At 42.3% G+C, this 26979-nt stretch overlaps 2 protein-coding genes and 1 long non-coding RNA gene across 4 annotated transcripts in view; 2 read left to right on the top strand and 1 right to left on the bottom strand.

Annotated features, from left to right (window-relative positions):
* Positions 1 to 25712, top strand: part of LOC120032383 (cell death-inducing p53-target protein 1 homolog) — a 77500-nt gene extending 51788 nt beyond the window's left edge. The window contains exons 4-5 of the mRNA XM_038978459.1: positions 24948 to 25098; positions 25438 to 25712. Of these exons, the coding sequence (XP_038834387.1) occupies positions 24948 to 25098; positions 25438 to 25543 (257 nt within the window). The 3' untranslated portion in view covers positions 25544 to 25712. The remainder of the gene's footprint in view (positions 1 to 24947; positions 25099 to 25437) is intronic.
* Positions 53 to 8384, bottom strand: LOC120032381. 2 transcript variants are annotated; one of them, XM_038978452.1, is made up of 8 exons: positions 6336 to 8384; positions 5321 to 5384; positions 4893 to 4991; positions 4628 to 4789; positions 4290 to 4410; positions 4130 to 4201; positions 1002 to 1073; positions 53 to 478 (listed from the first exon to the last, which is right to left on the bottom strand). In XM_038978452.1, exons 4-8 carry the CDS (start codon positions 4787 to 4789, stop codon positions 273 to 275), a joined length of 633 nt encoding a protein of 210 aa, XP_038834380.1. In that variant the 5' UTR covers positions 4893 to 4991; positions 5321 to 5384; positions 6336 to 8384; the 3' UTR covers positions 53 to 272. The 2 variants fall into 2 exon arrangements, with proteins under 2 accessions (XP_038834380.1, XP_038834379.1); XM_038978451.1 differs by having other exon boundaries at positions 5321 to 8384.
* Positions 14079 to 24230, top strand: LOC120032386. Its single transcript, XR_005473821.1, has 3 exons — positions 14079 to 15179; positions 23351 to 23479; positions 24156 to 24230. It is a non-coding gene; the product is annotated as an uncharacterized LOC120032386 (long non-coding RNA).
* Positions 25713 to 26979: the final 1267 nt, after the last annotated feature.

Here is a 26979-nt window from a genome sequence, read left to right as displayed (position 1 = left end):
ACTGGAACAACCATTTCAGTAATGGAGTCATTATATCCAAGTAACAGATTAATAGTTTAGAAAAATGTATTTTATTTTTCTGTAACATTCAAAGTCAGCAGGCTTTGTATTCTTGAGACCTTAGTCACTCCAAAAGTGAACAACCCACCTGGGAAAACTTCCCCCAAACAGAGTGAGATGGAGGACATTCATCAACTGCCTATGAGCTTAAGTCAAGTAAGTCCCATTAAATCCTCAGAGGTACACCAAGATAGAAGCATCTTATACACTTATTATCTCTGATCTGCAACTATTTTGTTGTGTACATAGAACTTTACTGCTCTCCAGTCCCTGTTTACTAGCGCTTGGGGAGAAGCAGCAATGCATTTCTCACAGTCTTGTTTTCCAGGCCTTTTTCCCATTCGGATAAAATTCATCAAGGAATCTTCAACTGCATCCACCTCTATTGTCGACCAAAACCTTTTTGTTCCTTTGGCACCTTTGGAAAGAGATGACATTATGAATGACTACATTAAATAAAGGTTGAGTACAATACAGTATGTGTTCATCTCTGTATTAACTCTACCAGGTTGCAGCTGTATCTGCAGAGAGTGTTGAGGTTAAACTAACAATCCCAACTAAATAACTACATAGAGAAGGATGTGAGAGAAGAATGTGCAATGCTGACATCAAGGCAGAGTCAATCTGTATGAAATCTAAGCCCATCAAAAGGTTTGCAATGTAATCCTTCTAATAAAAGCAATACTTATTAAATTAAGTTCCCTCACCCAGGAAAAACAATGTAAAGTGTGGTAATCCTTCTGTGTTATCATCTATCCTGACACACTAGTTCAGATCTAACGTCTTGACTTGTGTCCAATCCAAACTGAACCGTTCTGTGCTGGCATGGTTGGAAATACACTAACTGATGAAAACAGGATTGATCTGGACCAGCACAGTACCATAAGCTGACACTACAGAGTGAAAACGCACTGACTGAAGGCAGCAGGAAACATGCTTACTGTGTGAGCCTCTCCTTTGTCCCAGCTTTCCCTTGGTCATTGGCTGTTTGGCCCGAATCGCTGACATCTCTCCTGGAAAACATCAGTGGAAATCATGTCAGTTTCACCCAATCCAACCTATCAACCAATCCATAAGCGATAACTGTTGGAAAAACTCAAAATGCAGGTTTATAACAGCTGTGCCATTCAAGCCTATTGAATATGGTATGAGAGGGACGGCTACAGCCACCCAAACCCTACAGATACAGCCATGTATTGAGAGGGGAAAGCACAATACCATGCTGAAATGAAGGCAGACTCCATCCTAACCTTTTTCACACCACTGTACAATCCAAACTGAACCGTTCTGTGCTGGCATGGTTGGAAATACACTAACTGATGAAGACAAAACAGATCTGGACCAGCACAGTACGGCCAGAATACTTATGGCACCGACAGAGATGGTCGCCTCGCTTCGCGTTCTTAGGAAACTATGCAGTATTGTTTTTTAATGTGTTATTTCTTACATTGATACCCCAGGAAATCTTAAGTTTTATTACATACAGCCGGGAAGAACTACTGGATATAAGAGCAACGTCAACTACCAACATTAAGTCCAGGAATATGACTTTCCCAAAGCGGATCCTCTGTTTCGACTATCACCCAGGGCAATGCATCAGATCCCAGTAGGTGACCCAAAACAACGGCGCCACAGATGGCAGATGGCGCGGTCTTCTGGTCAGGCTCTGTAGACGGGCACATCGCCCACATCTCACGAGTATACTACTCGCCAATGTCCAATCTCTTGACATCAAGGTAGACGAAATTCGAGCAAGGGTTGCCTTCCAGAGAGACATCAGAGATAGTAACATTCTCTGTTTCACGGAAACATGGCTCACTCGGGATACGTTATCAGAGTACGTAGAGTCACCCGGTTTCTTCACGCATCTCAGAAACAAACATCTCTCTGGTAAGAAGAAGGGCGGGGGTGTATGCCTTATGATTAACAATTCGGGGTGTGATCATAACAACATACAGGAAACTCAAGTCCTTTTACTCACCTGACCTAGAATTCCTCACAATCAAATGCCGGCCGCATTATCTACCTAGAGAAATCTCTTCGATTATAATCACAGCCGTGTATATCCCCCCCAAGAAGATACCTCAACGGCCCTGAAAGAACTTCATTGGACTCTATGTAAACTGGAAACCACATATCCTGAGGCTGCTTTTATTGTAGATGGGGATTTTAGCGAGGCTAATCTGAAAACAAGCTCCCTAAATTTTATCAGCATATGGAATGCGTGACCCGGGCTGGCATGATTCTGGTTCATTGCTACTCTAACTTCTGCGACGTATACAAAGCCCTCCCTCGCCCTCCTTTCGCAAATCTGACCACGACTCCATTTTGTTGCTCCCAGCCTATAGACAGAAACTAAAACAGGAAACGCCTGTGCTCAGGTCTGTTCAACGCTGGTCCGACCAATCTGATTCCACGTTTCAAGATTGCTTCGGTCACGTGGACTGGGATCGAGTTTATTTGAAAGTGCATCAGTGATGTTGTACCCACGGTGACTATTAAAACCTTCCCCAACCAGAAACCGTGGATTGATGGCAGCATTCGCGCAAAACTTGAAAGCGCGAACCACTGCTTTTAATCATGGCAAGGCGACCGGAAACATGACCGAACACAAACAGTGTAGCTATTCCCTAGGCAAGGCAATCAAACAAGCTAAGCGTCAGTATAGAGACAGAGTAGAGTCGCAATTCAACGGCTCAGACACAAGACGTATGTGGCAGGGTCTACAGTCAATCACGGATTACAAAAAGAAAACCAGCCCCGTTGCGGACACCGATGTCTTGCTCCCAGACAAACTAAACAACTTCTTTGCTTGCTTTGAGGACAATACAGTGCCACTGACACGGCCCGCTACCAAAACCTGCGGGCTCTCCTTCACTGCAGCCAACGTGAGTAAAACATTTAAACGTGTTAACCCTCACAAGGCTGCTGGCCCAGACGGCATTCCTAGCCGCGTCCTCAGAGCATGCGCAGACCAGCTGGCTGGTGTGTTTACAGACATATTCAATCAATCCTTATCCCAGCCTGCTGTGCCCACATGCTTCAAGAAGGCCACCATTGTTCATGTTCCCAAGAAAGCTAAGGTAACTGAGCTAAATGACTAGCACCCCGTAGCACTCACCTCCGTCATCATGAAGTGCTTTGAGAGACTAGTCAAGGACCATATCACCTCCACCCTACCTGACACCTAGACCCACTCGAATTTGCTTACCGCACCAATAGGTCCACAGACAACGCAATCGCAATCACACTGCCCTAACCCATCTGGACAAGAGGAATACCTATGTAAGAATGTTGTTCATCGATTACAGCTCAGCATTTAACACCATAGTACCCTCCAAACTCGTCATTAAGCTCGAGACCCACCGCCCTGTGCAACTGGGACCTCGACTTCCTGACGGGCCACCCCCAGGCGGTGAGGGTAGGAAACATCTCCACCCCGCTGATCCTCAACACTGGGTCCCCACAAGGGTGCGTTCTCAGCTCTCTCCTGTACTCCCTGTTCACCCATGACTGCGTGGCCATGCACTCCTCCAACTCAATCATCAAGTTTGCAGACGACACTACAGTGGTAGGCTTGATTACCAACAACGATGAGACGGCCTACAGGGAGGAGGTGAGGGCCCTCGGAGTGTGGTGTCAGGAAAATAACCTCACACTCAACATCAACAAAACAACCTCAGGAGGCTGAAGAAATTTGGCTTGTCACCAAAAACACTCACAAACTTTTACAGATGCACAATCGAGAGCATCCTGTCGGGCTGTATCACCGCCTGGTACGGCAACTGCTCCGCCCACAACCGTAAGGCTCTCCAGAGGGTAGTGAGGTCTGCACAACGCATCACCGGGGGCAAACTACCTGCCCTCATGGACAACTACACCACCCGATGTCACAGAAAGGCCAAAAAGACCATCAAGGACAACAACCACCCGAGCCACTGCCTGTTCACCCCACTATCATCCAGAAGGCGAGGTCAGTACAGGTGCATCAAAGCTGGGACTGAAAAACAGCTTCTATCTCAAGGCCATCAGACTTACACTGACTGAAGGCAGCAGGAAACATGCTTACCGTGTGAGTCTCTCTTTTGCCCCAGCTTTCCCTTGGTCATTGGCTTTTTGGCCCGAATCACTGACATCTCTCCTGGAAAACATCAGTGGAAAACATGTAATTTTCAAACAGGACATTGTAATTAAGAATAGGTCCATGTGTATGTAAAGTATAGACATACCTGTCAGATTTTCTTCATAAAAATTGCCTTCCTCTGATGATCCTGGGACATAACCATCTACACTGTTGCCAATGCTGGTTATTGAGTCATCAGTCTTGTATCCAAGCATAGCTTTGGTCAACTGTATTGAAGAAAAAAATTATATTGGATAACTAGACAGATGACAAAGTATTTGGACACCGGCACATTTTGATTAGTTACGACTGTGCTCCTCTACTTGTTTATGTTATAATACTATGAATATGGGATGAAAGTGCACACTTGCCCATCTTTGATTTACAAAGCTGATTCACAAGAACTTACAGTATGTGCTGGTGTTGAATGACACTTTAACTTACGTATATACTGTCTGTTCTGATCAACGGTGGTGCATCATCCAACACATTGACTATCGACCCAGAAGTACTGGCAGCCTCAGAGGTACTGGCAGCCTCAGAGGTACTGGCAGCCTCAGAGGTACTGGCAGCCTCAGAGGTACTGGCAGCCTCGGTGTCTGACATCTAAGGATACAATAAAATGATATTAGTCATGTGCAAATTAGGCAATAGGATATGATAACGATTCAACCATCCCCAGTATCCTCATTCTAAACAACTGACAAACCTGCGCTTCGGGATTTATCTTTTCCTTTTCAAATCTGGCCTCACAAGTTGAACTATGCTTCTTTAGATTTTACATGCGCCTTCTTAGCCTCTGCAGTGCCTTTGTAAAGGAAGACAAAAAGAATAGTTGAGACTTAATAGAATGACAAGATTGCTCGGCACACAACAGGGGATGGGCTGGGGGACACCAATGACTGTTATCATTGACTAATAGAGGTCCAACAAACATCTATTACAATTTCTGTTTTTTTAAACTACTTTCAAGGTAAAAAAGCAAGTATAAGCATAACATAAGCACATTATGCAAGTTCCTGCATGCAACTAAAGCTGAATCTGTTTTTATGGATGGACTAAAAGAGAATCAGTATGAGTGGTTTGGCTAAAGCAAGGCAAGCGTACTCTAAATACTAGGCAAATCAGAAAACATACCGCATTGGTTACTTTGTAGGTTCCTGGACTCTTATCTTCCATTATGTTTTAGATCTTAAAAAATCTGTGTAAGAAATAGGGATTTGGTTAAAGAATCTGCCAATATATGTATGTATTGTATGTATGTATTTTTCAAGACAGTGAATTGTCACAGTCCTACCAAAATTGACACTTTCCACAACCCTTATTCTTGTTGTGGTGTTTCACTCTTTTATGTGCAAAAAAAAAAAGAACTAGGAACCGCACCACGCCCCTCCCCCCACCCAAACTAATGTCCATGGTTTTCAATAAAAAAAATCTGGTCACTTATTTCTTAATTAGTTTAACATATTTCTTATTTTCATCTGAATTATTTCAATGTAAAAAACGGTATTTGGGTAAGAAAGGGCTATAAAAAACGGGCGCAACTTCAATACATGAATTTAATGAGGGGGTTTAAATATTTTAACACACATACAGGCTTATAACTTGACAAAATAGATGAAAAGGAACTGGCTTTTCTTGCTAGCTTGTTACACTATAGCAATATTATTTTCCAATGCATGTAACATTGTTAACCACAATCATGTATTCTGAATCAAAGACACGTTTACCAATTATGCTAAACTTATTAGCTAGCTTGCAACCATAGCTAGCATATTATTATTTTTTAACTAGCATGGGTAGCATGCTAACCGTTAGCTAGCACGCTAACCGTTAGCTAGCACGCTAACAGTTAGCTAGCACACTAACCGTTAGCAAGCCACAAATAACTATAAGGTAGAAACATGCAAAGTAACAATTGCGCATTAATGAATTGTTTGGATAAACCTGCCAATTTCAATCTGTCATGACGCAGTATATCTGACACAATGCGGCTTTCAGACATGTCAATGCATGTTGGATTCCACCGAAAGACATACATGACTGACATTAATTCATTAAAAATAAAGACAACGAGAACATGCATTGCTTGTCAATACACCAAATACAATTTTAGCTAAAATATTGGTTAACAGTTTAGTTAATAGCTTACCTTCTTGCATGAATGCAAACATCTGCAACCATCCTCCTCTTCCTTAAAACACGTGCTGCACAGCTACTTCAGTGGTGATCACGCTCAGGCAGGGACAGGCTTGCCAGGTCAATTTCAAATTTCTAGGAGTCTGCTCAAAACCAGACTTCAAAACCCACCTTCACTAGCACAATTTTAGCAGAATACAGGGAAATTAATGATTTTTTAAAAATGCCATGTTGGTAACGTTGCAATATAGAAGTAGTATAACAACTTCCACCTAGCGACCAAAACCTTTCACCTGCCGCAAAGTTTTAAAAGTACATCAATAAACCACAAAATAGTGTACATGGCAACCTTGGGCAGAGATTTATGCTGCAACATGGGGGAGGGGGAACTGTGTATCTTTTATTATTATTATATTTTTATTAACAACAAATCAATACAGGAAGTACATATGGGAACACAAGTATATATAAATAATATACAAAGGACAGGGGAGGGGGGGGACTGTGTTGACCTATAAAACCTTTGATAGTTTGGTACTTTTGTGCACTTTGCAGTGGGGGAGGGGCAGGACCTCAAGCGGAAATTATGGCCAGTAGATATGCATAACAATGATTCCATCAGCCCAGATTTCTGAATATGTCTGCAATGTTATTACTGTTAGCCACATTTCCTTAGACAATTTGGGTTTGTAGCTTACACAATCAGTATCAGTGAGGTGTTAAGTGCAGCTACTTGAATGGTCTGTACATGAGAGATGGAGTGGTGGATATGTACATTTTTCACTGGGGAGACTTGCTGACACAAAAGTAGCTTATGGCAGGTTAATATTCGATCTAGCAACCTAACCCATCAGCAATCAGATGAATTACCTGCCCACAGACCACTCAAACAGCCTACTGATATTAACAACAGAGAGTTATGGGGAGGGAGGTATAATCAAAATGTCTGCTTAATGCTTTTGAGGGAGCAGCAGAAAAGTGTACCCAACCTGGGGTACAACTTGCTAGAATTGGTAGTTGAAGCAGTAGTAGTAGCCATGCAATGGCAGTAGTGTTGTAGTTGAGTCACAAAAGTCAGAGTCAATTCACAAGACCCTATGGCTACTCTGAGTTGAGTCAAAGTCACCAATGTTGGAGTCAGGAGTCGAGTCACAAGTCCCTATGGCTGAAATCAGAGTCCCACTGTTTGGTCCAAGAGTTCAAGTCTAAGACAATGGGTCCATATTAACTTAATATTAAGTTATTAACCCAGTCAGATAGTGGCAGGAGGAATTTGATCAATCATTTTTCATATCCCCTTTCTTTCTGTGCCAACAAATGTTTATATGCTACAGGTCAACCAGATTGTCAGCTAGCTAGCTAATTAGGTAACATGTTGAACATGGTGTGGCTGCACAGCTTCTTCATATTTGATGTAGTCTAAATAGAAACTGAAAGACACAGACAGACAGATACACCTCTATAAACTATACTGATGTCAGATATTAGTGGCTAATGTGCACATTCTGTGGAGGTCAACTAGATCTGTTAAAAGGTCTACAGCAACAACAACACATTTTATGTTTGTGTTAGAGAGCACATAACATGCCTATCTGAATTTAACTTAATCATTTGAAATCACATATTTCAATGTTAAGCTTTGATTTGTAACATTAACTGTTTTTCAGTGCATAGTAGTCTACAAGAGTCTGTAGAACAGGTTCATATTAGTGGTACAGTTGAGTGAAAATTCCAGCCAGCAGTTGAAATTTTGATACATTGTATGACACACCCTACACTACAGCCAATCATTGAGCAGCCTCCCATCCCCCTCTCCTTTACCAGGTCATATGCTGTATATTAAGGCCACATATAAGTATTAATGAACAAACAGCTATAGACTGTACTGAAGTCAGATATTAGTGGCTAATGTTAACATTCTGTGGAGGTCAACTGCTCCTAGATCTGTTAAAAGGTCTACAGCAATAACAACACATTTTATGTTTGTGTTAGAGAGCACATAACATGCCTATCTGAATTTAACTTAATCATTTGAAATCACAAATTTCAATGTTAAGCTTTGATTTGTAACATATTAACTGTTTTTCAGTGCATAGTAGTCTACAAGAGTCTGTAGAACAGGTTCATATTAGTGGTACAGTTGAGTGAGAATTCCAGCCAGCAGTTGAAATCCACCCACAACCACAAAGTCATATACACTGCTCAAAAAAATAAAGGGAACACTAAAATAACACATCCTAGATCTGAATGAATTAAATATTCTTATTAAATACTGTTTTCTTTACATAGTTAAATGTGCTGACAACAAAATCACACAAAAATGGTCAATGGAAATCAAATTTATCAACCCATGGAGGTCTGGATTTGGAGTCACACTCAAAATTAAAGTGGAAAACCACACTACAGGCTGATCCAACTTTGATGTAATGTCCTTAAAACAAGTCAAAATGAGGCTCAGCAGTGTGTGTGGCCTCCACGTGCCTGTATGACCTTCCTACAACGCCTGGGCATGCTCCTGATGAGGTGGCGGATGGTCTCCTGAGGGATCTCCTCCCAGACCTGGACTAAAGCATCCGCCAACTCCTGGACAGTCTGTGGTGCAACGTGGTGTTGGTAGATGGAGCGAGACATGATGTCCCAGATGTGCTCAATTGGATTCAGGTCTGGGGAACGGGTGGGCCAGTCCATAGCATCAATGCCTTCCTCTTGCAGGAACTGCTGACACACTCCAGCCACATGAGGTCTAGCATTGTCTTGCATTAGGAGGAACCCAGGGCCAACCGCACCAGCATATGGTCTCACAAGGGGTCTGAGGATCTCATCTCGGTACCTAATGGCAGTCAGGCTACCTCTGGCGAGCACATGGAGGGCTGTGCAGCCCCCCAAAGAAATGCCACCCCACACCATGACTGACCCACCGCCAAACCGGTCATGCTGGAGGATGTTGCAGGCAGCAGAACGTTCTCCACGGCGTCTCCAGACTCTGTCACGTCTGTCACATGTGCTCAGTGTGAACCTGCTTTCATCTGTGAAGAGCACTGGGCGCCAGTGGCAAATTTGCCAATCTTGGTGTTCTCTGGCAAATGCCAAACGTCCTGCACGGTGTTGGGCTGTAAGCACAACCCCCACCTGTGGACGTCGGGCCCTCATACCACCCTCATGGAGTCTGTTTCTGACCGTTTGAGCAGACACATGCACATTTGTGGCCTGCTGGAGGTCATTTTGCAGGGCTCTGGCAGTGCTCCTCCTACTCCTCCTTGCACAAAGGCGGAGGTAGCGGTCCTGCTGCTGGGTTGTTGCCCTCCTACGGCCTCCTCCACGTCTCCTGATGTACTGGCCTGTCTCCTGGTAGCGCCTCCATGCTCTGGACACTACGCTGACAGACACAGCAAACCTCCTTGCCACAGCTCGCATTGATGTGCCATCCTGGATGAGCTGCACTACCTGAGCCACTTGTGTGGGTTGTAGACTCCGTCTCATGCTACCACTAGAGTGAAAGCACCGCCAGCATTCAAAAGTGAACAAAACATCACCCAGGAAGCATAGGAACTGAGAAGTGGTCTGTGGTCACCACCAGCAGAACCACTCCTTTATTGGGGGTGTCTTGCTAATTGCCTATAATTTCCACCTGTTGTCTATTCCATTTGCACAACAGCATGTGAAATTTATTGTCAATCAGTGTTGCTTCCTAAGTGGACAGTTTGATTTCACAGAAGTGTGATTGACTTGGAGTTACATTGTGTTGTTTAAGTGTTCCCTTTATTTTTTTGAGCAGTGTATATTAAGGCCAAATATAAGTCTTAATGAAGAAACTGCTATAGACAATACTGAAGTAAGATATTAGTGGCTCATGTTAACATTATGTGGAGGTCAACTGATCCTAGATCTGTGACTTTAAGTGCCTAAAGCCAACTCTAATATACAGTACCAGTCAAAAGTTTGGACACACAAACTCATTTAAGGGTTTTTCTTTATTTTTACTATTTTCTACATTGTAGAATAATAGTGAAAACATCAAAACTGAGAATAATACATATGGAATCATGTTGTAACCAAAAAAGTGTTAAACAACTCAAAATATATTTTATATTTGAGATTCTTCAAACCCTTTGCCTTGATGACAGCTTTGCACACTCTTGGCATTCTCTCACCCAGCTTCACCTGGAATGCTTTTCCAGCAGTCTTGAAGGAGTTCTCACATATGCTGAGTACTTGTTGGTTGCTTTTCCTTCACTCTACGGTCCAACTCATCCCAAACCATCTCAATTGGGTTGAGGTCGGCTGATTGTGTAGGCCAGGTCATCTGATGCAGCACTCCATCACTCTCCTTGGTCAAATAGCCCTTACACAGCCTGGAGGTGAGTTTTGGGTCATTGTCCTTTTGAAAAATAAATGATATCCCCACTAAGCGCAGACAAGATGGGATGGTGTATCGCTGCAGAATGCTGTGGTAGCCATGCTGGTTAAGTGTGCCTTAAATTCTAAATAAATCTCTGACAGTGTCACCAGCAAAGCACCACCACACCTCCTTCTCCATGCTTCACGGTGGGAACCACACATGCATAGATAATCCGTTCACCTGCTCTGCGTCTCACAAAGACACAGTTGGACCCAAACATTTCAAATTTGGACTCATCAGACCAAAGGACAGATTTCCACCGGTCTAATGTCCATTGCTAGAGTTTCTTGGGCCAAACAAGTCTCTTCTTATTTTTGGTGTCCTTTAGTAGTGGTTTCTTTGCAGCAATTCGGCCATGAAGGCCTGATTCACGCATTCTCCTCTGAACAGTTGATGTTACTTGAACTCTGGGAAGCATTTATTTGGGCTGCAATCTGAGGCTGGTAACTCTAATGAACTCATCCTCTGCAGCAGAGGTAACTCTGGTTCTTCCTTTCCTGTGGCGGTCCTCATGAGAGCCAGTTTAATTATAGCGCTTGATGGTTTTTGTGACTGCACTTGAAGAAACTTTTAAAAAGTTATTGACATTTTCCTCATTGACTGACCTTCATGCCTTAAAGTAATGATGGACTGTTGTCTCTGTTTCCTTACTTGCGCTGTTCTTGCCATAATAGGGACTTGGTATTTTACCAAATAGAGCTATCTTCTGTATACCACCCCTACCTTGTCACAACACAACTGATTGGCTCAAACGCATTAAGAAAGAAAGAAATTCCACAAATGTACTTTTAACAAGGCACACCTGTTAATTGAAATGCATTCCAGGTGACTACCTTATGAAGCTGTCAAGAGTGTGCGAAGAGAGTGCCAAGAGTGTGCGAAGCTGTCATCAAGGCAAAGGGTGTTTACTTAAAATAATGTCAAATCTCAAATATATTTTTATTTGTTTAACACTTTTTTGGTTACTATGTGATTCCATATGTGTTATTTCATAGTTTTGATGTCTACAATATTATTCTACAATGTAGAAAATAGTAAAAATATAGAATCCCTTGAATGAGTATGTGTGTCCAAACATTTGACTGGTACTGTATATCTATTTTGCGGTTGGCTAAAGCCTCAAGTATGAAGGTAGGGTGGCCACGCCCATCTCGTTTATGAACTTTATGGGGCCTAAGGCCATTTCTAATATATAGATGCTGCTATTGGCTCAGTATTCAAGTATGATGTCGGGGGTGCCACGTTGTGCCACCCAGTTAAGTTACAAGTGTCCAGGGGCAAGCCTTCTTATATCAATGGTCTGATTAGCTCGAGACTCACATACGCATCTCCCCTCATTGCCATAGACATGTTTAAGCTATGACCCCCTAGACAAATCCCCTCAATAGCTTTGAAGACTAGAAATGTACGAATACCCTTAGTTAGATAGAATTTGTAAACGTTCCAAAAAGGGCCAAAAAAAACGGATAAAAATCTGTTTTTATAATATGTACCAGTTCATGAGGGTTGCCTAATCGCACACATGACATTTTAGAAAGATGTGACCTTTTTAACCCTTTGAAACAGCCCCTATGACCCCAATTCAAGGCACTTCCGGTTGTCACAGGAAGCTGAAAATAAACACATATCCTCATTGGGGTAGGCTTTTACAGAATCCTGAGTTTCAAGTCTTTACGTTAAGAACTGACTGATTTACAGAGGGTTGAACTCAGTGTTTATACAAACTGCAGGTTGGGTATATCAAAACCACTTTTAGGGTAATTTAACCACTTCCGGTTGCTCTAGGAAGCTTAAACTCAACACAGGTAATCCTCATAGTGGCCTGATGGATTGTCATTGAAGACAGCTTGAGATGGCAATCATAACCCACATAGGCATCAGGTTGAATTTAGGGCAGCAGGCAATGTATTCCTATGGGGAGAGATGTCAATGTAAACTGTTAGAAGAAAACACCCTGTTTTCACTGTTAAGGGTTAATTCCACACTGTCAAGGTTAGGCTTGCACAGATCGGGAGGACCTTGGGAAGGTTCCTGTGATTGAATTGTGCTTCTAGCCTCAACGGTTCTGCCGCTGTCACCCAAAAGCACCTCACATTTAGGTCAGGCTTCGTTTTGGGCCTTGTGCTAAGACCTTTCTGGATGTCAATATCGTTCCCCAAAAACGTCAGAGACAGCTGCTCTTCACATATGTGGCTCTGTATATGGCCCCCAACCATAATCTGGAAATATATTAAATTCAGACTATACATGGATACATAGCACTACCTAGGTGGAACTTGTAAGTCCTCCAAAAAGAGCCAAAAAAAACGGATAAAAATCTGTTTTTATAATATGTACCGGTTCATGAGGGTTGCCTAATCACACACATGACATTTTAGAAAGATGTGACCTTTTTAACCCTTTGAAACAGCCCCTATGACCCCAATTCAAGGCACTTCCGGTTGTCACAGGAAGCTGAAAATAAACACATATCCTCATTGGGGTAGGCTTTTACAGAATCCTGAGTTTCAAGTCTTTACGTTAAGAACTGACTGATTTACAGAGGGTTGAACTCAGTGTTTATACAAACTGCAGGTTGGGTATATCAAAACCACTTTTAGGGTAATTTAACCACTTCCGGTTGCTCTAGGAAGCTTAAACTCAACACAGGTAATCCTCATAGTGGCCTGATGGATTGTCATTGAAGACAGCTTGAGATGGCAATCATAACCCACATAGGCATCAGGTTGAATTTAGGGCAGCAGGCAATGTATTCCTATGGGGAGAGATGTCAATGTAAACTGTTAGAAGAAAACACCCTGTTTTCACTGTTAAGGGTTAATTCCACACTGTCAAGGTTAGGCTTGCACAGATCGGGAGGACCTTGGGAAGGTTCCTGTGATTGAATTGTGCTTCTAGCCTCAACGGTTCTGCCGCTGTCACCCAAAAGCACCTCACATTTAGGTCAGGCTTCGTTTTGGGCCTTGTGCTAAGACCTTTCTGGATGTCAATATCGTTCCCCAAAAACGTCAGAGACAGCTGCTCTTCACATATGTGGCTCTGTATATGGCCCCCAACCATAATCTGGAAATATATTAAATTCAGACTATACATGGATACATAGCACTACCTAGGTGGAACTTGTAAGTCCTCCAAAAAGAGCCAAAAAAACCGGATAAAAATCTGTTTTTATAATATGTACCGGTTCATGAGGGTTGCCTAATCACACACATGACATTTTAGAAAGATGTGACCTTTTTAACCCTTTGAAACAGCCCCTATGACCCCAATTCAAGGCACTTCCGGTTGTCACAGGAAGCTGAAAATAAACACATATCCTCATTGGGGTAGGCTTTTACAGAATCCTGAGTTTCAAGTCTTTACGTTAAGAACTGACTGATTTACAGCGTTCGCCACAATAACATCTGCTAACCATGTGTCTTTATATACGGTATGTTATACCATATATGGCATCTTGCCTATGCCGCTCGGTCATTACTCATCCATATATTTATATGTATATATTCTATTCCATCCCTTTACTTGATTTGTGTGTATTAGGTAGTTGTTCTGGAACGGTTGTTGTTGAATTGCTAGATTACTTGTTAGATATTACTACAATGTGTCCTAAAATGGTTACAAATACAAGACTGTGTGTGTGTGTGTGTGTGACAAGAACATTTGATTTGATTTGTTTTGATACGCTGCAGTATGGTATGTTACCACCAGGTGGCTTACAAAAATACCCCCTTCTTAGGACCCTGACAGTTTTGTGTGATTTTCAAACCAGGCATATTAGCATGCTATTTGCAGGCTATTCCAATGGTTTCCCTAGTTGAGACCATGGTTTTGGACCTAACTTGGTCAAAGGTCCTAATATGGAAGGTGTTTATATAAGTTGAGGTCCTAATACGATCTCAAAAACGAGAACACACACACACACACACACACACACACACACACACACACACACACACACACACACACACACACAGCATATTCCCACCCCTCCACCTCTTCACTTTAAAACCATTTAGTAAGTCAGAGGTCTCTGGTCTATTGATGGGAATCAGTGTCTTCCGGGTTGCGTCCCAAATGACACCATGTTCCCTAGGTACAGGAGTGCACTTCATTTGACCAGGGCTCATTGTCATTTGGGAAATGCCCCTGGTGTGAGTGGAATTGACTGTTTCCTGTTATACTGGGATTCGTCGTCACACAGTGATGATGCAATTACACTGGAACTAGTGATTGACCAACGGGTGTAGTTATTTTCCATCAGGCTTGTGTTCACTATTCAGCCACTTAAGATAACGTTGTTACCTCATCTGCCTCACACCTTCCTCACTCCTCCCTTCTGTGTGTGCTCTCGTTCTCGCTCTCTTTCCTACCTGGTTCACTTTCTCACGGTCTCTCGAGGGAGTAGCAGCTCTGATCTTTAGCTCCACAGTACCTCGTCTCCTCCAGGACTCCAAAAAGGTAAGGGGCTGTCTCTCTGCTCGTGGCTGGGAAAGGGTGCTCTGAGTTGAGGGGTTTCAGAGTGCTTCTTTGCAGAATATAATAAAATATGAATGAATTGTGTGTAGGACTAGGAATATCTGTGTTTGTTTTGTGTGTTTTTTGTTTGTTTGTTTTGTGTTGCTACGTGAGAAGGAAAAGACTTGTTAGAAGAGGGGTGTTTTTTAAATTGGTTTAGAGAGAACAGCACCAGTCACCCTACCTTCTTCTAACTCTGTATTGGTGCCTAATGATAGATGTGTACACACAGACAGCGCTGTTAGATGTGTACACACAGACAGCCAGCGGTGTTAGATGTGTACACACAGACAGAGCTGTTAGATGTGTACACACAAACAGAGCTGTTAGATGTGTACACACAGACAGCGCTGTTAGATGTGTACACACAGACAGCGCTGTTAGATGTGTACACACAGACAGCGCTGTTAGATGTGTACACACAGACAACGCTGTTAGATGTGTACACACAGACAGCGCTGTTAGATGTGTACACACAGACAGCGCTGTTAGATGTGTACACAGACAGAGCTGTTAGATGTGTACACACAGACAGAGGCAAACTGTACTTCACACATCAGTGAATTTGATAGCTAACCAAACCATGATAGGGTAGAATACCCAGGGCCCATTATGTGGACATGTCCAGCTGTTCTGTGATGTTGGATTAAGGAAATGAAAATGAATCCTTGTGTAAATGTTTAACTGACTAGGGTGTGTGAGTTATGGTTCCTGCCCATGGAAAATGGGTATAGTAAAGGTCAGGTTTGGGGTCAATTTGAATTGAGGTCAGTCAGTTCAGGAAGTAATCTGAAATAATATATATTCAATGACTTCTCAATAAATGGAAGAGGAGAAGCTACTTATTTAAAAAGTTGTAACATTTTGTATTTAAAATTTAAAACACTTCCTGAAATGGGTGTCTTTAATTATATTTAACCCACTGTTGACCAGGGCCCATGGGGTAGTGTACTACTGTTGACCAGGGCCCATGGGGTAGTGTACTACTGTTGACCAGGGCCCATGGGGTAGTGTACTACTGTTGACCATGGCCCATGGGGTAGTGTACTACTGTTGACCAGGGCCCATGGGGTAGTGTACTACTGTTGACCAGGGCCCATGGGGTAGTGTACTACTGTTGACCAGGGCCCATGGGGTAGTGTACTACTGTTGACCAGGGCCATTGGGGGTAGTGTACTACTGTTGACCAGGGCCCATGGGGTAGTGTACTACTGTTGACCAGGGCCCATAGGACTCCGGTTATTAAAAGTAGTGAACGACAGTATATAGGGAATAGGCTGTTCCCTCTAATGTTTTCATCACTGAGCAAATTTCAGGTCTGCTGAGCGTAAACTTCAACATTCTGGTGTACGTTTACTGTGAGCACTGAGGCTGTACCCACTTTGTTAGTTTTAACCAGGGGCGCAACTTTACTGGGGACATGTCCCCCCACATTCTGAAATTCCATTTTGAACCCCCCAGTTTTATCATTAGAATGTGATACAAAACGAGGCAACGGTGTGCTTTAGGACCATGCGGACGCCTCCGAGCCGTCAGGTAGGTTGTTTGCAGTGTTTATCCGAGTGGATAAACATAATACAACTATGTCCCCCCACTTCTAAAACCAAAGTTGCGCCCCTGGTTTTAACAGTGATCAAGTAGACTACTATTTGGTCATAATGTAGACCTACCAGTTTGGTCTACCATCAAAAACAATGGAGAAAATGCATCCCATAACATTTTAACATGGAAATAGCTGTTCTATCATTCAGCCAACAGTAGCAGCCAATGTGTGGTGTTCAATGTAAACCTACATTCTATGAGACTTGTGATAAAAACATTCAGGGCTTAACATGAACCTGTTTATCCACTTGTCCTTCAGACAAGGAGATGACTGGAAATGTTGTTGAGTCGTTTGATGCAAGAAACCATTTTATTCCCATACCATTATTACAGAGAATCTGACAAATACAACAAAATACAACACTGCCCCTTTAACACAAAAACGCTCTTTAAACCTCTTAAGGACAGGGGGTGCTGTCTTCACTTTTGGGGAAAATCGTATCCAATTTAAACGGCCTCGTACTCAATTCTTGCTCGTACAATATGCATATTATTATTAATATTGGATAGAAAACACTCTCTAGTTTCTGAAACCGTTCTAATTATTTCTCTAAGTGAAACAGAACTCTTTTTACAGCCCATTTCCTATCCGGAAGTGAGATTTCCAAAAGCGAGGTCTCTCTTCAAGAGCTTGTCTATAAAAGGGCATGTCACTTATGACTGTAGAAACACGTCATACACCTTCCCCTGGGTGTCATGCGGAAGTGAGAGCAGAAATGACTTGATTATCTCGTTCTGGGATTGAATACAACCTCTTGGAGTGAGAGGTCCGCCATTATTTTTTTTTGGAAGGCGCGAAGTTGGACCTGGAATCGCCTCCTGGAAAACCGTCGTTATAGGTGAATATGATCTCCGGCTTCGATTTTATTTGATACATGTCACAATATCATCCTAAAGTATGTTTTTTCAATATAGTTTAATTATATTATTGAAATTTATTCGGGACTTTAGACGTGATGCGTTGGAGGAATTTGTTCAAGAAGGAGAGGTTAGCGCCGCACGGCCAGTGTGCTTGCTAATTCAAGAGGGAAATAGTTCGTTCTGGATCCAAACAAAGACGGTTCTGAACAAAGGACCCCTTGTACAACATTCTGATGGAAGATCAACAAAGATAAGGACCCAATTTGGGATGCTATTTCATATATCTGTCGAACTGTGCTATCGCTACCGTTTGCCTTGAATCAATGCTGTTGTGTGATAGCTATTGTAGTAAGCTAATATAACGATATATTGTGTTTTCGCTGTAAAACAGTTCAAAAATCGGAAATATTGGCTATATTCACAAGATCTTTGTCTTTCATTTGCTATCCACCATATATTTTTCTGAAATGTTTTATGATGTGTAATTAGGTAGTTGACGTTGGTGTCTGTATTTACTCTGGCTACTCCCGTGCTATTTCTGACTGTAGCTATGATGGTAGCTATGATGGTAGCAGTAATGTAAAACTGATTTATAGCTCAAATATGCACATTTTTTGAACAAAACATAGATTTATTGTGTAACATGTTATAGGACTGTCATCTGAGGGAGTTGTTTCTAGGTTAGTTAGGTTGGTTCTAGGTTAGTTAGGTTGGCTTTGTGCATGCTACCTGCATGCTACCGGTGCTGTGAAAAATGTCTGTCTGTCTTTTGTATTTGGTGGTGAGCTAACATAAATATACGTGGTGTTTTCGCTGTAAAACATTTTAAAAATCGGAAATATTGGCTATATTCACAAGATCTTTGTCTTTCATTTGCTATCCACCATATATTTTTCTGAAATGTTTTATGATGTGTAATTAGGTAGTTGACGTTGGTGTCTGTATTTACTCTGGCTACTCCCGTGCTATTTCTGACTGTAGCTATGATGGTAGCTATGATGGTAGCAGTAATGTAAAACTGATTTATAGCTCAAATATGCACATTTTTTGAACAAAACATAGATTTATTGTGTAACATGTTATAGGACTGTCATCTGAGGGAGTTGTTTCTAGGTTAGTTAGGTTGGTTCTAGGTTAGTTAGGTTGGCTTTGTGCATGCTACCTGCATGCTACCGGTGCTGTGAAAAATGTCTGTCTGTCTTTTGTATTTGGTGGTGAGCTAACATAAATATACGTGGTGTTTTCGCTGTAAAACATTTTAAAAATCGGAAATATTGGCTATATTCACAAGATCTTTGTCTTTCATTTGCTATCCACCATATATTTTTCTGAAATGTTTTATGATGTGTAATTAGGTAGTTGACGTTGGTGTCTGTATTTACTCTGGCTACTCCCGTGCTATTTCTGACTGTAGCTATGATGGTAGCAGTAATGTAAAACTGATTTATAGCTCAAATATGCACATTTTTTGAACAAAACATAGATTTATTGTGTAACATGTTATAGGACTGTCATCTGAGGGAGTTGTTTCTAGGTTAGTTAGGTTGGTTCTAGGTTAGTTAGGTTGGCTTTGTGCATGCTACCTGCATGCTACCGGTGCTGTGAAAAATGTCTGTCCTCTTTTGTATTTGGTGGTGAGCTAACATAAATATACGTGGTGTTTTTGCTGTAATACATTTAAAAAATCGGACATGTTGACTGAATTCACAAGATGTCTATCTTTCATTTGCTGTATTGGACTTGTTAATGTGTGAAAGTTAAATATTTCTAAAAAATATTTTTTGAATTTCGCGCTCTGCCTTTTCAGTGGAATGTGGGAGGAGTTCCGCTAGCGGAACACCAGTCCTAAACTGACTCCCTTTTCAAAGATGTCTAGAAATGCACACGTGTTGTGTCTTGTAGGAAGCAACCACTCCCCCATTGCTGACTAAAACTTATCTATAACTGGGCTAATAACTCACTAACTAGCAGAGGATATGATCTCAAAACAGCTCATCTACTCACGACCGCAGATTCTGTAAAGACAATCACGTTCAACGTGAATGGCACATATATGGCAGTGGTTTATTTGCATATAGGCAGCTCTGATTGGTTATGGCGCACCGGTATGTTTAGATTAGAGTATGTGCATGTCAATGCAATAGAATCCTAGTCTGATGTGTTCTGTCTACAACAAAGTCCAATGAATCGATGGTTTTGTTTCGGTATGTTGCATTGAAAGTAGCTAATATTGCGTTGATTCGATCCCAATTCCCACAGTAGAGGGAAACGTTGATAGTGTTAACTTTCTAGTTTTCCCCGTTAGTTGAGGGAGGTTCAGTCTCGTGCTTCTCTGCGCGGGCTGATTTTTCTTCCGCGCAGCAGCAGCTCCCCGCAACACACACACACACACTAAACAACTCTACCTCTCTTCCTCATGATCCCGTGGAACAAAGTCCAACAGATAAGCCTCCGTTACAGCTTCATAACAACACCATCGTCAACTACATGATGCTGTATAACATTTACTCATAGGCTTATGTCCCAAATGGCAGCCTGTTTCATATTTAGTGCACTGCTTTTGACCAGGACCCATAGGGAATAGTGTACTACCTTTGACCAGGACCCATGGGGAATAGTGTGTCATTTGGGATGAACTCATACAGAGTATTCGGAAAGTATTCAGAACCCTTGACTTTTCCCACATTTTGTTACGTTACAGCCCTATTCTTAAATTGATTAAATCGTTTCCCCCTCATCAATCTGCACATAATACCCCATAATGACAAAGCAAAACCCGTTTTTTAGAAATGTTAGCTAATGCATTAAAAAAGATATTTTTTTTTTTACATAGCACATTTACATAAGTATTCAGACCCTTTACTCAGTAATTTGTTGAAGCACCTTTGGCAGCGATTACAGCCTCGGGTCTTCTTGGGTATGACACTACAAGTTTAGCACACCTGTATTCCTCTCATTCCTCTCTGCAGATCCTCTAAAGTTCTGTCAGGTTGGATGGGGAGTGTCGCTGCACAGCTATTTTCAGGTCTCACCAAAGATGTTCGATTGGGTTCAAATCTGTGCCTCGACACAATCCTGTCTCAGCGCTCTAAGGACAATTCCTTCGACCTCATGGCTTGGTTTTTGCTCTGACATGCACTGTCAACTGTGGGACCTTATATAGACAGGTGTGTGCATTTCCAAATCATGCCCAATCAATTGAATTTACCACAGGTGGACTCCAATCAAGTTGTAGAAACATTTCAAGGATGATCAATGGAAACAGGATGCACCTGGGCTCAATTTAGAGTAAATTTCATAGCAAAGGGTCTGAATACTTATGTAAATAAGGTATTTCTGTTTTTGTTTTTTTTAAATTTGCAAACATTTTTAAGAACCTGTTTTTGCTTTGTCATTATGGGTATTGTGATGTCATTATGTTGTATTGTGTGTAGATTTTGGAGGATCTTTACAAATTTAATCCATTTTAAAATAAGGCTGTAACTTAAATAAATGTGGAAAAAGTCAAGAGGTCTGAATACTTTCTGAATGCACTGTATGTATAGCGCAGTAGTATAATCTATGCATTTCCTTATTATGTGTAGATTTTTATAAAAGATGGTTTGTTTTTAACGACTGACCTGGTTACTGTAAGTAAAGGTTATTGATGAGCCTGAGGTTAGAATGAATCATGAAGTTAGAATTTGTATTTATTTATTGAACCTAAAATGAACCAGGAAGTCCCATTGGGATCAGAAGACCTGTTTCCTAATGGAGACCACGTAGATCAATTATGTTTAGATCATGTGATGTATTATAGCTGATTCTACATGACATACTGTAGTGTGTATTATAGCTGATTCCAGATGACATACTGTAGTGTGTATTATAGCTGATTCTACATGACATACTGTACTGTGTATTATAGCTGATTCCAGATGACATACTGTAGTGTGTATTATAGCTGATTCTACATGACATACTGTACTGTGTATTATAGCTGATTCCAGATGACATACTGCACTGTGTATTATAGCTGATTCCAGATGACATACTGCACTGTGTATTATAGCTGATTCCACATGACATACTGCACTGTGTATTATAGCTGATTCCACATGACATACTGCACTGTGTATTATAGCTGATTCCAGATGACATACTGTACTGTGTATTATAGCTGATTCCAGATGACATACTGCACTGTATTATAGCTGATTCCAGATGACATACTGCACTGTGTATTATAGCTGATTCCAGATGACATACTGTACTGTGTATTATAGCTGATTCCACATGACATACTGTACTGTGTATTATAGCTGATTCCACATGACATACTGTACTGTGTATTATAGCTGATTCCAGATGACATACTGCACTGTGTATTACAGCTGATTCCACATGACATACTGCACTGTGTATTATAGCTGATTCCAGATGACATACTGTACATTACAGCTGATTCCACATTACATACTGCACTGTGTATTATAGCTGATTCCACATGACATACTGTACTGTGTATTATATCTGATTACACATGACATGACACATGACATACTGTACTGTGTATTATAGCTGATTCCACATGACATACTGTACTGTGTATTATAGCTGATTCCACATGACATACTGCACTGTGTATTATAGCTGATTCCAGATTACATACTGTACTGTGTTTGCCTATGACTGACTACAGTGTCTCAACTATCTGAGGGGTCCATAATATGGCTTGGAACCTTTTACTGCAGTGTGTGATTTTTGGTAGTCTTTAACAAATCTACTTTGAAACCAAAGTATACACCTCACACACATGGTTATGGGCTTAAAAAAAGAAGAGACCTGTACCATGTCAGGTATAGAGTTGAAATGTATTCAGTTTTGAGTTTTCATCCCAATATTACACTTTATATACATCACAGAAGACTGAAATATAACAAAACAGTTTGACATAGAAACACTGGATTTTCGTCATGAATAACATTCCACCCATGAGGTCACAGAGGGCACTTCTGAACATTGACTGCAGGAAAGGACCATGAGGTCACAGAGGGCGCTTCTGGACATTGACTGCAGGAAAGGGCCATGAGGTCACAGAGGGCACTTCTGGACATTGACTGCAGGAAAGGGCCATGAGGTCACAGAGGGCACTTCTGGACATTGACTCCAGGAAAGGGCTGCCTCTGTATTTTGTATTGTCAATTGATGTGTCATTGTAGATTGACACTTAAACGTTTTCTAACTGACTCTAACTGTTGATCATTCACCAGTAACATAGACCAGGGTTAGGGTTATTCTGATAGATTTAGTGGGTGTGTGGCATTCATTAGTGGTGTTGTTGTTATAGGCTTGTACTACTCAGAGTCTACAGGCCAAGTCTTTGTCCAATGAAATGTCACCAAACCTGCCCGGTTGAATACAGGGGTGTGTATCATTGTTATAAGCAACAGCTTGAACAAGAAGAGTGTGTGTGTGTGTGTGTGTGTGTGTGTGTGTGTGTGTGTGTGTGTGTGTGTGTGTGTGTGTGTGTGTGTGTGTGTGTGTGTGTGTGTGTGTGTGAAAGAAGACAGGTGAGAGAGAAGGTGGGGGCAGGGACATATGTTTTCTCAATGTGATATTTTCATAAGGTGCTCACTGTCTTCCTCTCTCTCTCTCTCTCTCAACCCCAGACAGTATGGAGAAGAGCCAGTATGGACCCCCGCAGGACGTGTCTGCTCCCCCCTACCCCGGCCTCCCAGCGGGCTACCAGGGAAGTGGCGGGGGAACAGCCTACCCCCCTCAGCCTGGCTTCCAGGGAGGTAAGAGATCAGATCTACACTGATACTCTTAGGGACAGTTTAAGCGTACACTCTTAGAAAATAAGGTGCTATCTAGAACCTTCCTGGAACCTGAAAGGGTTCTTCTTGGAACCTAAAAGGGTTCTTCCTGGAACTGAAAAGGGTTCTTCTTGGAACCTAAAAGGGTTCTTCCTGGAACCGAAAAGGGTGCTCCTATGGGGACAGCCGATGTGTGTGTCACGATAGCCATAGATGTCATCAACATCATTGTTAAGGGCTGGCCAACCACTCTGTATCCCTGGGTTTGTTCCCATAATGCTTGCCAACCACTCTGTATCCCTGGGTTTGTGGTCCCATAATGCTGGCCAACCACTCTGTATCCCTGGGTTTGTGTTCCCATAATGCTGGTCAACCACTCTGTATCTCTGGGTTTGTGTTCCCATAACGCTGGCCAACCACTCTGTATATCTGGGTTTGTGGTCCCATAATGCTGGCCAACCATTCTGTATCTCTGGGTTTGTGTTCCCATAACGCTGGCCAACCAGTCTGTATCTCTGGGTTTGTGTTCCCATAACGCTGGCCAACCACTCTGTGTCCCTGGGTTTGTGTTCCCATAATGCTGGCCAAACACTCTGTATCCCTGGGTTTGCGGTAAATGACAGTGTATTGATGTATTTATTTATCCCTTGTTTATCAGGTCCCCAACCCGGCATGTACCCACCACCTCCCCAACCCGGCACGGGCATGGCACAACCTACAAACGCCCCCAGCGGTGAGTCACACACACACTGAAAAAAACTCCAAACTGTCTGACCAAAACTACCTAAATCGGTTCCTTTTTTTATTATTCACAGTACCCCGTGAAAAACGAGAACCAAGTTGTACACACACAAGGTATTGGCTGGATATCCTGGCCATAGCAACACCCATCCTTAGCAACCCTTCTAATCCTCTACCCTCTGTGGGGGTGTGAAATATAGAGCAAAGAACACAATTTTGGGGGGGCCTAATTGGTTCTATCCAGTTCTGTTCTGTTATATTGTGTATTGTCCGGTTCTGTCCAGTTTAATCCAGTTCTATCCAGTTCTGTTCTGTTATATTGTGTATTGTCCGGTTCTGTCCAGTTCTATCCAGACTATCCAGTTCAATCTGGTTCTATCCAGACTATCCGATTCTATTGAGTTCTATCCAGTTCTGACCAGTATTTCCCTCTCCCTACAGTAACCTGGGTGGTGGTGATTCTTTCTAGTCCTGTCCAGTTCTATCTGGTTCTATCCAGTTCTGACCAGTATTTCCCTCTCCCTACAGTAACCTGGGTGGTGGTGATTCTTTCTAGTTCTGTCCAGTTCTATCCAATTCTATGAAGTTATATCCAGTTTTTTCCAGTTTTATCTGGTTCTAACCAGTATTCTCTTCCTTCTGCAGTAACCCAGGTGGTGGTTCTGTCCAGTTCTATCTGGTTCTAACCAGTATTCTCCTCCCTCTGCAGTAACCCAGGTGGTGGTGATGCAGCAGCTGCTGCCTAGAGACATACCCGGCCAGATGACGTGTCCCCACTGTCAGGTCCAGGTTCTGACAGAGACCACACACACCACTGGACTGCTCACCTGGGTCATCTGTGGAGCCCTCGGCTTCTTCCTGTAAGTTGTACACGCATACACACACACACAGACACACACACACACACACACATACATACATACATACACACACACACACACACACACACACACACACACACACACACACACACACACACACACACACACACACACACACACACACACACACACATGTACCATATGCAGACATGTGGCACACATTCTTTCTTTCTCTCTCTCACAAACACACATACACTGTACAGATGGATACACACACTGAATCCCTTCTCTCTCTCTCTCTCTCTCTCTCTCTCTCTCTCTCTGTCTCTACTACACCTCTCTCTCTCTCTCTCTGTCTCTGTCTCTCTCCTTCTCTAGGTGCTGGCCATGCTGTTTGATTCCGTTCTGTGTTGACTCCTGTAAGGACGTAGAACACCGCTGCCCCAACTGCAAGAGAGTGATCCACATCCACAAACACATGTGAACAGACCAAGATGAGACGCCTGCCACAAAGTGATCCACATCCACAACTAGCCCCGGCCCACAGCCACTGCTGCCACAAAGTGATCCATACCTTTATGAATCCATTCCAATACACCATTAGTCTACACTACACCACTAGTCTACACCACTAGTCTACACTACACCACTAGTCTACACCACTAGTCTACACTACACCACTAGTCTACACTACACCACTACTCTACACCACTAGTCTACTCTACACCACTAGTCTACACTACACCACTAGTCTACACCACTAGTCTACACTACACCACTAGTCTACACCACTACACTACACCACTAGTCTACACCACTAGTCTACACTACACCACTAGTCTACACTACACCACTAGTCTACATCACAACTCTACACCACTAGTCTACACCACTACACTACACCACTAGTCTACACTACACCACTAGTCTACATCACAACTCTACACCACTAGTCTACACTACACCACTAGTCTACACCACTACACTACACCACTAGTCTACACTACACCACTAGTCTACATCACAACTCTACACCACTACACAACTAGTCTACACCACTAGTCTACACCTCTACACAACTAGTCTACACAACTAGTCTACACCACTACTCTACACCAATACACCACTAGTCTACACAACTAGTCTACACCACTAGTCTACACCACTAGTCTACACCACTAGTCTACACCACTACATTACTAGTCTACACCACTAGTCTACACCTCTACACAACTAGTCTACACCACTAGTCTACACCACTAGTCTACACCACTACACTACACCACTAGTCTACACTACACTACTAGTCTACATCACAACTCTACACCACTACACAACTAGTCTACACCACTAGTCTATACCTCTACACCACTAGTCTACACCACTAGTCTACACCACTAGTCTACACCACTAGTAGGTCCAAGAACGCTTTTAGTACCTGAGTAATGGTGACTCTTATTTCCAACCATAACACACACACACACACACACACACTTGTGAAGCAACGTGCTCCTCATGAAAATATAAATATCTGTGGTGAGAAGTCACAGTGTAAAGACAATAGTCTGTCTGTGGCTGAGATGACTACTGGAAGATCAGCTTAACATTGACTAGTGTCAGTGTGTAACAAGCTAAGGCCACTTCTAGCAGACCTTTTACACTGATTGTAATGTATGTTTTCTTTCATTCTGTGAATCTTCATGTCAGACAGAAAGTAGGATTCTATTTGTATTGACGTTGGTATCGATTGGTTGTTGGGTTTTTTAAAGGCACAGTCCACAGTTGAAACAATAAAAAAGCTGAACCCCGCCTCTGTTTTTGTAAAAAGCTGCGGGATGGGGCTGGAGAAATGTAACCGCTCTCAAAGACAGAGCTATGCATGCAATGACTGACCATCCAACGTTATAGCTTTATCCATGT

The sequence above is a fragment of the Salvelinus namaycush genome, chromosome 39 (assembly GCF_016432855.1).
Source record: "Salvelinus namaycush isolate Seneca chromosome 39, SaNama_1.0, whole genome shotgun sequence".
NCBI classification, from domain to species: domain Eukaryota; kingdom Metazoa; phylum Chordata; class Actinopteri; order Salmoniformes; family Salmonidae; genus Salvelinus; species Salvelinus namaycush.
This window is presented reverse-complemented; position numbering and strand designations above follow the sequence as displayed.